This window comes from Rhinolophus ferrumequinum, chromosome 13, assembly GCF_004115265.2.
Source record: "Rhinolophus ferrumequinum isolate MPI-CBG mRhiFer1 chromosome 13, mRhiFer1_v1.p, whole genome shotgun sequence".
Taxonomy (NCBI): Eukaryota; Metazoa; Chordata; class Mammalia; order Chiroptera; family Rhinolophidae; genus Rhinolophus; species Rhinolophus ferrumequinum.
In genome coordinates, this window is record NC_046296.1 from 62105739 (window position 1) to 62118140 (window position 12402).

General features: G+C 37.3%; 1 protein-coding gene across 1 annotated transcript in view; it reads left to right on the forward strand.

Moving 5' to 3' along the window:
- The window catches only part of NBAS (NBAS subunit of NRZ tethering complex), a 272797-nt gene that overhangs the window by 75588 nt on the left and 184807 nt on the right, over positions 1–12402 (forward strand). The window contains exons 20-21 of the mRNA XM_033124755.1: positions 2419–2523; positions 2891–3027. Of these exons, the coding sequence (XP_032980646.1) occupies positions 2419–2523; positions 2891–3027 (242 nt within the window). The remainder of the gene's footprint in view (positions 1–2418; positions 2524–2890; positions 3028–12402) is intronic.

Below are 12402 nucleotides of genomic sequence, written 5' to 3' on the forward strand. Positions count from 1 at the left end.
ATTGCTGTTTCCTAGTTGACAGTAGTAAGTACATTTACTACATGGTAATAGTGACATTTTAAGTATCTGTTGAGCCCACTTTTTAAGGGAATTAAGGTTTTGAAAAGTAAATGAAATTGATGAATTTGGCTGTAAAAACTTAGAAATGAAGATGTATCGATATAAAGGCTAAACAGTAGATAGTGGTAGAGATAGGTATTGCATTTCAATCATGGGACACGGCTTATTTTATTCTGTGACAAATGAGGTAAAAATGGATTCATTTAAATTTTACATAAGTGCCTACTATATGCCAGACGTCATGCCAGTGCTGGAGGTAGAGAGATGACAAAGGAACAGCCCTTGTGGAGTCCTCATTATAGAGGCAATAAGTGATAATGAAGACATGAAGAACTGATGAGGGAGCGTAGTGGAGAAAACCATTACATTTTTCCTGGGGATGCCCGAGAAGACTCTACATAGGAAGGAATAGGAGTGCTATTTCCAGTCCTTAACAAAAGGAAGGCAGATTTAGGGGGCTGAATGGAAACTCCATAAAGGTGGGTGTTTTGTGTTGTTTGCTGCAGTATCCCCAGGGCTCAGAATGATAACTGGTTTGTTGAGGAGCTCGGTAAATATTGGTTGAAGGAACCAATAGATAAGAGACTATCTGAAGAAATACCAACATATTTGTTGTCAGCCAGTGTCTTCTGTACTTAATCCAGGTCGTTTCCCAACAACCCTGAGGCAGGTACTATTGTTCTCTTGGTTTTAGGGATATGAAAACGGAGGCTTAGGGGACGTGAGTGATTTGTCTAAATAAATGGGAAGCAAGAATTCATAGCTAGGTCTCTCTAATTTAGTAGCCAGTGCTGGTAATCAGGGCGCTGAATAAAGAAAGTCCTAGAAGCATGAAAGGAGAGGTGTGCTGTTGACAAAAGGAGCTGGTCAGGATCACTGGACTGGACAGGCCGGGGAGGAGATAGAATAAAGGTAGGAGAGAGGGTTAGAATGGTGGCCATATTTTGAGAGGTCTTTCATGCTGTGGAAGTTGAATTAAATTGCATTTTTTTTTGTCAGAGGTTGACTAAGCTTAGGAAAGAATGGAAGCAGGGAAGTGGAGACTGGTTGTGGGCAGCACTTTCAAGTTTTTTGTTGAGGGCAGCAGAGAAGATGGTAGTAGCTAGAGCGGTATAAAAGATTAAGAGTTGTTGTTTTACTGAAGAAGCATTTGTGTGCCAATGGGGATGGACCAGTAGAGGGTAAGGAGGAATTTATTGAACAGAAGAAAGAGGAGGTGGAGATGCATTACATTACTTTTCCACTCTTTACTTCTCTGTCTGCTCTTCCATCTACTTTTCAGAACCAGATTCCCTTTTTTCTGCTCATCTTTTAAATGATGCTGTTCCTCAGTCTCCTTTTATTTCATCCTACTTAACTTCCCTTGGAACCATGTTCACTTCGGTATTAAGAACTCTGCATCAGATGCCTCACTCGTGTCTTACTCCAGAACTCCTGACCTGTGCATCCACCTGCCTACTGGGTAGGGGAGCTCCTTTCAGATGTGTTGCAGGTCCAAACTCGACACGTTTGCAAGTGAACTAACTGCTCACTCTCCATCCTCCCTCTCCCGCCTCCTCTAAATGTCCTCATTCTTCCCTCTTTCCTATCTCAGTAAATTAGTTCAGTTAATAATATTAGTTAATGATGTGAAAGGCAAGTAGGCTGGGTGTCTGGGGCTCAGCATTAAATGTGACCGACATGAGCTCTGAGTCGTACATACATCGCAGTGGGGAGGCCTCACTTGCAGTTGCCCTGGCTAACTCTTATTTGTCCTTTCTGTTTGGGGTTCAGCTGTTTCTGAGAAGCCCGCCCTGCCTACTCTCCCAGAATTCGTTTTAGCTCCTCTCCTCGCTTTCCCTTTGCTCTTCCCTACTAGATTTTAAGCTACTTGGAGAACAGGGTCCATATACTGTTCATTGTATCACCGTGGCCTGCCACAGTGCTCCTAGCATATAGTGGACAATCAATAAATATTTGTTGCACAGGTGAATGGTCCATCCTGCATTTTACAAAGATCATTCTAGCAGCAGTCAGGTCATTGCAAAGTTCTCATACAGGTGTGTCAGGAGCTCATAACGCGCAGCCAGGTAAAAGTTGCTTATTTGTTTTTACCAGGTGGTGGGTTTTCGTTGTCCTACTGTAATTACATTTTTACTGCCTGTCTTATTTACTTCTTGATTTAAAAAAAAAAGGATCAGCATTTATAAATATAGCCATTTTCAAAATAAAGGGAAGAATGTAAATGTTGTACTCTAGCTAACGGTTGATAGTTTAGTTATTTCAGGCCTTACTTGGGTAGCACAATTGTACAGGTTTTTAATATTTTCACGTCTTCGATATTTAAAGCCTTTTCATAACATCGCTGTTTCCCTTCAGGAAATCCTAGGAGTGTCTCATGCATCTGAACAGAGATATGATGCTGAATTCTTTAAGAAGTTCAGGAATCAGAATATTGTTCTCTCAGCAAGAAATTATGCTCGGGTAATTTTTTTCTGTAAATCAAACAATTATGGTTATTAACAATTTCTAAATCTTTGAGCCATGCTGTTCACGTTATAGCATACATATACCATTGCATTTCCTTTTTGTTGTAGTATTAATACATGTACAGAAAATGGGATCTTCTTTAAAAAAAATGTATTCATTCTGAGTTTTAAAAATAATTTATTTTTATAGCATGAGATTAAGAAACATGATACAGATTAGGAAGACTCAGGAATATTTCAAAATATTTCCCATAAGGACGGCATAAAAAGGTCCACTACAAGTTTTTGAATACAAAATCATACAAAATCACTCCTTTATTTCTCAAGTTCATATTGGAAATGCACCCTTGCCTTTTGTGTAGGAAAGTAATGTACAAGCCCTGCAGATCCTGTTCACTTACCACGGACCAGACCTGCTTTCTCATCGCCTCGCGATTCTCTCCAACTTCCCGGAGACCACCTCTCCACATGAATATTCTGTTTTGCTGCCTGAAGCTTGGTATGTGACTTTTTTCACTGAACTTTTCCTTCTTTGTAAATTAAAACAATTTTTTGTTTCATGCTGAACAACTTAAATTGAAAAATAATTTTAATGTAATATGTTTAGACATTTTTTTCTGATTATAAAATTATTTCTAACTTATTTTTAAATAATCCTGAAATCAAAGTTTGTCTAGCATAGACAGGATCACCTTAACTTAATGGACATGAACTTTCCTTTTTTTGAAAGCCTCCTGATTTCACTGCTGTGTACTCAATATGTACTGTTTTCTGGTTAAGAACAGGGTTTTAGGATAGCAATATTTGTTTGAATTAGTTATATCTTTTAGAAATTGAGGTGTCGTTCTGACAATATTAGGTAATAGGTCCAGGGGATCCTGGATGTCTGAATTCTCCTCTCAACAACTCTTTCTCCCTATGAAATTTCAGAGGCACAAAGACAAGTGGGAAGTCAAAGTACCACTTTACTAGTCATTAGGCTAATGATTCTTATCTCAGTTCAAGGCTGTTTGATAATTGTGTTGTAACGTGTGACAACCTCTAAGCGCACTGCATCCATTAATTCCCAGTTTTACCACCTGGTGGGCTTCTGCAGGCCAGAAAATGTATTTATTTGGCTCGGTGCATAGCTCAGAGATGGATAGGCCATCAGCTCAGGCCTGAGGGAGGCGGGAGGGCAGAGCATACCTTGCTGGTCAGTTACATGGAGGCAGAAGGCAAGAGTCTCTACTTGTGAGACCGTTTACGTGCAGTGAACTAGCCCACTAGTAACTGGGGCTCGGTCATCAGTTGCATGGTTTATCCTTTCTGAATCTGAGCTTACTCATCTTTAAAGTGAATTGACAGTCCCTGTCTTACTATTCATAGTGCATATTTTTAGCAACAGATGAATTGATATATATGAAATCTGTAAACTAAAGCACTGGAAGAGATTGTGACACTTCCTCATTTACTTCCTTGAAGGGCTGTAGAGCTTTCTGTCTGTGTGCCTTGCTCTGCTGTGAGAGTGTGTATCCATTACACAGCACCAGGGCCTGTGTTTCATCCTGCTTTAGCTTCCCTTCAGCCCCCGACTTGTATTTTGCAAGTAATAATCACTTCTTAATAATCTGTTGAATTGATTTGGAACAAGTCACTAAACTTGAGCTGTACGACTCCCAAATGCAGATGGCTGTGTAACTGTACAGTCTTCAGCTGGCTGTTGGGACAGTTGCTCACAGTCCCCTGCTCTCTCTGCCACTGTCACATAGGCCTCTGACTGTCCCTTGAACATGCCATGTCTGTTCCCGCCTAGGGCTTTAGAGGTTAGTTTGCCCCCTGCCTGGTGTGCCATTCTCCCAGATCTTCATGTGATTCGGCCTCTCACTTGGTTCAGAGTCTCTACTCAAAGGCTACTTCCTCCAAAAGGCCTTCGTGCCTTGCTTGGTCATCCAGACCCCACCTCCTTCTCACTCTTTTGCCCTTACCCCCGTTTCCTGTTCTGCATAGCAACTACACCTCACATGTGGTATGGTTTTTATTTGTCTTCTCCACTTAATCTGATGTTCTGTGGCCATTCTATTTAGAATTTCAGCCTCATTTTAAATCCTTCTTTCCTGCTTTATTTTCTCCCTAGCATTTATCACTATCCCCCTTAGTTTGGGTTTTACTTCTTTATCTTGTTTATTGTCTGTTTGCCTTTCTAAAATGTCAGCTCCAATAGGACAGGGATTTCTGTGTCATTTGTTCCCTTCCTTACCCACTGCACTTAGAATAGTGCCTGGCACGTTGTTGGCACGCAGTCAACACTTGCTGGATGAATGAAGAAATGAATGAATGAATATAAATGCCACAAGGGTAAGGAGTTTGTGTCTTGCCCCCTAATGAACCTCAGTGCCCGGAAGAGTATTTGGTACAAAGCAGTAACTCAGTAAGTTGTCCTGGATGAAGGAGCATACATGGAAGCGTAGGTGGGGTTTTACTTTTCAGAGTTCAAGCTGTGTAATGTTTTGGAAAGCAATAGTAAGTTATGTCAGAAGGACCTTTTAACTACTACGTTGTGAGATCCCATTGCCAGAATTTTTGCGTTGGCCAGTTTTGATTCAAGCAAATGTTAGGATTATGCTTGCTGGGAAACTTGGATGGTATGTGCTACTTTGTGTTTTATATTGTCACTCGGAAACCATCATGTGTATTTGACATTGATGAAATGTGACTGAGTTTTGTGAAATTTTGAAATGACATTTTCTGTCAGAGATGATACATCTTTTTATTAGCTGCTTATCCCTAGTTTGTCATTGCTGTAAAACATTTGCACTTTATATTCTAGTTGACTCTTACTTTTTAGGGAGAAAGGTGACATTTTTTACCTTTATTAGCTTCCACAATTTGTGGTAATAGAAATTTTTCATAAAGAAAAGGAAATTTTTTTTGGACTTTTGGTATTTTGATGTTTATAGCATGTTTTATTTATTAATTTTTTTCATTTACAGTTGACATTCAATATTATATTAGTTTCAGGTGTGATATAGTACGTTTTAGAAAGATTATTTAGGTTTTTCACTTACGACTCTTTTCCTATTGTAAAACCTTTCCAGAATGATGACAGCAATCTAGTTTAAAGGTTGTGTTTTAAACAGTTGTCTGTGTAGAGAGTTACAACACAGGGGCCAGAGCACTGATACTAGAACCGGGGTTCCTGGATTCATGAGCTGGGGTAAGATTCCTAACTGCACCTCAGGATTCTCGCCTGGAAAGTGGTGATGATACCACTTATTTCATAGTGTTGTGAGAGCTATGTGTTCATGTATGTGAAACACCGAGAACAGTGCTTGGCACCATGGAAGTGCTGCTTATGTGCTAGCAGTTATTAGTGTGGCATCCCATGCTGAGGCCTTGGTCCCGGACACTTATACATGTCATATGTTTATTGTTTTATACTTTTTATTGCTATAATTCTAAGGTTACAGAAAGCGTGCAGATAATACAGAGACTTCCTGTGTACCCTTCATCTAGCTTACCCTTCTTATCTCACGTAATCATAGCACATTTGTCAAAACTAAGAAATTACTGCTGGAATAGTCAAGTCTGCGTATAAAGTGACATATGTGTTCCTAAAAGTCACTGCGCTATGCAAAACTGTGCAGGAAAACCACAGGGTTTATGGGGAAAATGGGGTTAAGCCCAGCATTCAAAAACTCTGAGCAGTGGAACAAAGTTAGGAAACTCATAACAATCATCCCAGAAGTTCTCTGTGTGTTACGTGGTTCAGAAACACATAAATACTAAAATAGGATACTTTATCTTGGAAAAGACCTGGAAAAGGCTTTGCTTGTGGAAGTCGGTGTTGGCAGAGTTGCAGCTGATGTGTTATTGGGGAGTGCAGGCAGAGGGGATTAGAAATCCGAGGGAAAATTGCCACAGCAGATGTGGGTGGGAGTGGCTCCTAACACTCCAGGAATGAGGTCGCTGGTACATGTTTGGGTTGTGTGTCCGTGCACACATAACGTGACGTGGCGTGGCCCAGCTGAGTGCGATTTTCTCTGTTCACCTAATGTTTATTGTGGGTGAAATTGTGCATTAGCAAACACAAAATTTGTGTTGCATTCAAGTTGTTCCCTAGTATATCAATTCATTGGAACAATTTGCATTTTCCAAACATTATAGCAGAACTGACTGTACCATACTATTAACTAAACTACATCTGTATTTGGGTTTACCCAGCTTCTCCCCTAACATCCTTTTTTTGTTTCAGTATCTGATGCAGGGAACAACATTGTGTGTAGACTTTATTTTCTTTTAATACATGGAAATAAGCTCTGTTCAATATCAGTCAGTCAGCAAATTCTTTGACACATGTATTTACTACACAGTGAAAATTGACATTCATATTTATATTCCTGGATTATGTCCTGAATCAACAAGGAAAGACTGAGTTACATTTAGTGTATTTTGAGATATTGCAATATTTAAATTTTTTTGTTGTGTAAGTGGTAATACGTGGGAAATAGAATATCCACTATACTTTACACCTGAAACTAATATTGAATGTCAGCTATAATTAAAAACATATATATATATACACATACATAAGTGTGTGTGTGTGTAGTCACAGGTTGTAATGTAAAGCATAGGGAATATAGTCAATAATATTGTAATAGCTACGTACGGTGTCAGATGGCTAGTAGATTTCTTGGGGTTATCACTTTATGAGGGGTGTAAATGTCTAATCACTGTGTTTTTTTTGTACACCTGAAACTAATAATAAAAAAACAATGCTTTTCTTTATATTTTTAAAGAAAAAATAATAAAATATCCAGAACACCTCATTGTTTTCATCATACTAGCAAAGCTGTTACTATAGTAACTTGGTAGTTTCTTTGCTTGTGAATATCTAAGCTTAGATTATTTGATGATTGGAAGTTTGACTATGAAAAGTGTGCTGTAACATGCAGATGGACTGTGCCTATGTGAGCCATGGAAGTATGTGTTAGATATTCCCATTTTCTTGTCTGAATTTGTGATTGTATGAATTATTTGCTGACTTCTGATGAATCATTCTGTACCTTTAGTTCCACAGTAATTTATGTGACACATTGTTAAGGATTAAAAAATGACCGAGTGAAGAAAGAATTTTAAGTCTCCAGTTGTTCAGATCATATAAGGTGTGAACCTGATCTTAAGTCATTTGTACCTCGTCCCACATTTAGAAACTTCTGTTGTCCTGGAGCATAATTGTGAAATTCACATAAGAAAATTCACTATAGTAACCGTTTTCAGTATATAGGTTAGTAGTGTTTAGTACATTCACATTGTTGTGCAGCCAATTCTAAGAACTCGCTTTATCTTCGGAAACAAACCCTATGTCCATTAAACAATAACTTCCCATTTCTTCTCCACCCGACCCCTGACGACCACCATTCTACTTTTTGTCTCTATGAATTTGACTATAAGGTAGTTGTCTTTTTCTGACTGGCTTATTTCACTTAACATAACGTCCTTAAGGCATGATACACTTTTAGTGAAATTCATATTATGATTAAATAAGATTTAGAGTGGCTTGCCATCTGTGGGTCGTGTTCCTATTTTTGTTGCAAAAGCATTTTATAAAGTAAAGGATGCAGGTAAATTCTAGTTTAAGATGGGAGGTTACATCACCATTATTGTTTGACTTCTTATGGAGAATGTCTTTCTCATCTTTTGATAAGTAGGATATCCAAACTGAAGGGAACTTTTGATACCTGTTCTGATGCCTTGTTTTTTAAATCTTGGATTTGGGTAAATATGTCATAAAAGCAAAACATTAATATGCATTTTATTAAAATTCCCAGTAGGATAAATTTAAGTGAAATTGATTTACTTTATAACTTACATCACTAATAATTTACTTTAAAAAGATCAGATGACATTATTCTCGTTCTTTACAACTGAAGGTAGATAGGAGTTTACTTTTTGCTACACTTTCACTTTCAATTTAGTCATATTTTGATCTTTTATATTAGTTTGTGGGTTTTTTTTTGAGATGAGTACATGTGAAACTGATTTAAAAATTAAAGCATTTCTAAATGCTTTGTTCATTTTTATTGAAAGAACACTTTAAAGATGGTGATTGAGTCATAGAAAATTTTGTGTTATTTTAACAAAAATTTAGGGAATACTTATGTGCCATATAAATGATGGCATTGTATTACATGAAACAGGTAGATACAAATATGTATCAGAAGTGGTCCTGTCCACAGATAAATTAGAATCTACTAGGGAAGATCAGATAGGTTAGGTATAGATATAGCTGCCATAAAATTAAAATATGTGTCATAGAGGAGTGTACATAGGTTTAGAGATGACTTTCTGTTCCACAGCAAGTAAATCAGTAAGAGTAAGGTTTGATCTAGGCCTGGAAGGTTGAGTGTGTTTTTGATGTTTGGAAGTTTGAATCGGTAAGAGTTATCTGAGTAAGTACTTAACGTGAAGTTATTCTACCTACTCAGTTTTTACCTGTATCATGTTGTTTAGTCATGGAGACCAAACGATGTTCCCAATTAATTTGTTAGTTGAAAATGAATTAGTACAGAGGATTTCCGGTAAACAGCATGAATTTCATTTTACTTATGTTTTTATGTAGCCTAGTCCTGTTCATAGAGATTTATTTTTTCTTCCCTGAAATTTTTGAAATGCAGTTTTTATTGGGCATTCTATTCCCACCAAATTTGGTTGTTGCAATGAAATATCACCTAAATGGTAGCCTTGATCATGAAATATTATGGAAAGATTGGAGCATTGCATTCACTTTTTTGATTCCCACGGGAAACACGAAAATGTTTCTCTTCCCTTTAAAATGGAAAAGTTGATTAGTTACCTAATCAAAATTCAATTCCCATATGAGCAGTTTATTTCTGAACTCCTCTAAGCAAAGAACAATACATTGGTTTGTATTTTAGGCTTGAAATAAGTTTTGGCTTCACGGTGACTGTTAATAGAGAGGAGTACAGAGACTACTTTACAGAATGGGATATGTCGGCAGCTTCTGAATGCAAGAATAATCTGGTGTTTGGACCAGGAAAGAAAGGCCTAGTAGGCTCCGTCTACTGTCTGGGCGCAGGGTCAGGGCTGGCAGTGGGGGAGATGGCTGGCACGTCTCCTGGCACTGGGGACATGCTGGGCCTTGACTCAATTAGTTCTTCCCTTTCTGTTTATTTAAAGCAACACAGTGGATTTAGGGCAATTTCTTTGATTAAGGATGTAGAAACAAATATAACTTCAGAGTAATTTTTATGGGCTTTGGAAAGTATGTTGATACTGATATTTGTTATGTATTTGGTAGTCTGAAAAGTACTATGGAGATGAAGGTGTACTGATTAGTTCATTTCCTCTTTTATTCAACAAACATTTCATGATTGAGTACGAAACATTTAAAAAAAATTTACAAACAAATTTTATGTTTCACATATAATTCTCATAGCATGTTTATGAGATAAGCAGAAAAAGGATTATTATCCTGCTTTCAGAGCAAACAATTTGAGAGGCATTACTGAAATATGTTCTAAAATAAGGAATTATTTAAAACATAATTTTAATTACATTATCATTTTAGTGTGTATGTAACCATTGTCAATGTTTTATGTGGCTTAATACTGTTTAAAATTTCTGATTTTTATTTGAAATTGAGAAATCTTTGAGGGGTACTTTTAAAAAAAAATATTTTGTTCCCCTAAAAAAAAATCTGTTTTCGATTTAGCATTACCTAGTGATACTGTGTGGTACTCTTCATGGAGATGAGATTTTTCTTTCATTATTCATTTTCTTCCAAATTTTTATTTGAGGTTGGTGCAAAAGTAATTGCAATTTAAAAGGTTAAAAATAATTGTAAAAACCGCAATTACTTTTGCGCCAACCCAATACCTTGACCAATAATTTCAGAACATGTGATTCTTAAGAAGATTATAACATCTTATCAAAGGTTGAATTACCTCAGGGAAATAGTCCCTATAATTCTTTTTGATGACAGAATGTCTTTTCCAGTCAAGATTTCATTAATATGTAAATACTGGTCTGTAACAGCAGTGAATCTCTTTATCACACTATATTTAATTAACATGTAAATAACCCCTTGAGACACTTTTCCCAATTTCTGATGTGGACAAGCCTGCTTAAATAATTGTATTTGTAATAAGTAAATTTCTATTAAGAATCAAATTCGTATTTTTTATTTTATTTATTTATTTAATTTATTTTTTTTAAGAAGGGCGCAGCTCACAGTGGCCCATGCAGGGATCAAACTGGCATCCTTGGTGTCATTAGCCCCACACTCTAACCAACTGAGCTAACCGGCCACCTCAAATTCATATTTTTTAGACAAAGCATATGCATTTTTTTAAACAAATATTTTGACCTCAATGAGTACTCGTTGTTTAATCCTGAAAGTGTAGATACTATATATATTAACTGGGGGGGAATCCATGACATATGTAAATGTTGGGGTCATACAGCATGTTATTGACCTATATTTAGTGTGGAGAAGTGACAGTGGGAAGGGCAAAGGCTTTTAGTCAAAACCATGGACATACGCGTATGTGTTGGTCCTGACACCTGTGAGCTGTGTTACTTTTGGGAAATTAGGTAGCTTCTCTGAGCTGCAGTTTCTTTGTGAAGTGGGGAATTGTAGAGGTATTGTGATGATAGAGTAAGAGCTACCATATGTATGTTGCCTCGCCGAGTTCCTAGCGTATAATTGGTATTCAGTATACAGCGATGGTGGTTCAGTATACAGCTGCTAGGCGGTGCTGATAGGAGAGAACTGTTGGAACAGCAGCAGTTGTAGATACATGTTGGTAGGAATGTCATAGATACTTTTTAGTTTCAAGTGCATTAAGTAGTTTTGCAAAATAAAGATGAATACACAAAATGCAAAATTACACAGTAGGGATGTGTCTCCCTGAAGACACCAGTGCTTTGATTTGTCACCAGGGGCAGCCCTTCTTTCTTTGTGTCAGGTGCCTGAGATTTTATGTTATTTGTTGTTCAATGAAGTCTTATATCTTGATTAAATCTTCTCTTTCTAATTCTAAAGAGTTTTTTAAGTTGTTTGTTTTTGAGAGCTCTGATTTTTAAAAAAATTTTTAATTTAATTTTATTTTGTATTTATTTTTTTATTAGTTTCAGGTGTACAAAACAATGTAATAGTTAGACATTTATCATTTATACCCCTCACACAGTGATAACCCCCTCCCCCCATCTACTACCCCTCTGACATCGCACACAGCCATTACATTTCCACTGTCTCTATTCCTAATGCTGAACTCCACTTCTTGTGACTATATATATAAATAAATTTGTAGTTGGCATTCATTATTGTTCAGCTCCAGGTGTACAGTGTAGTGACCAGGCATCTACATCATCCCTGAGGTGGTCTCCCTAATGAGACAAGTGTGCATCAGATACCCTACCAAATCTTTACAACATTATTGATTACATTCCCCAAATTGACTTTTGTATCCCTGTGGCGATCTGTGGTTACCGATTGTGCTTTCTCATCCCCTCACCTTCCCCCTTATCCCCACCCCGCCATCTAGCAACCCTCAGTTTTTCCTCTGTTTCTGAGACTGTTTCTGAGACTGTTTCTGATTAGTTCGTTCATTTATTCTTTTTAGATTCCACATATAAGTGAGATCATATGGTATTTGTCTTTCTCTGTCTGACTTATTTCACTTAGCATAATGTTCTCTAGGTCCATCCATATTGTTGCAAATGGTAAGATTTCATTCTTCTTTATGGCTGCGTAATACTCCATGGTATAAATGTACCAGTTTCTTAATCCAGTTGTCTACCGATGGGCATTTTGGTTGTTTCCTTGTCTTGGCTGTTGTGTATAGTGGAAAGCTCCGACTTTTTAAGTTAG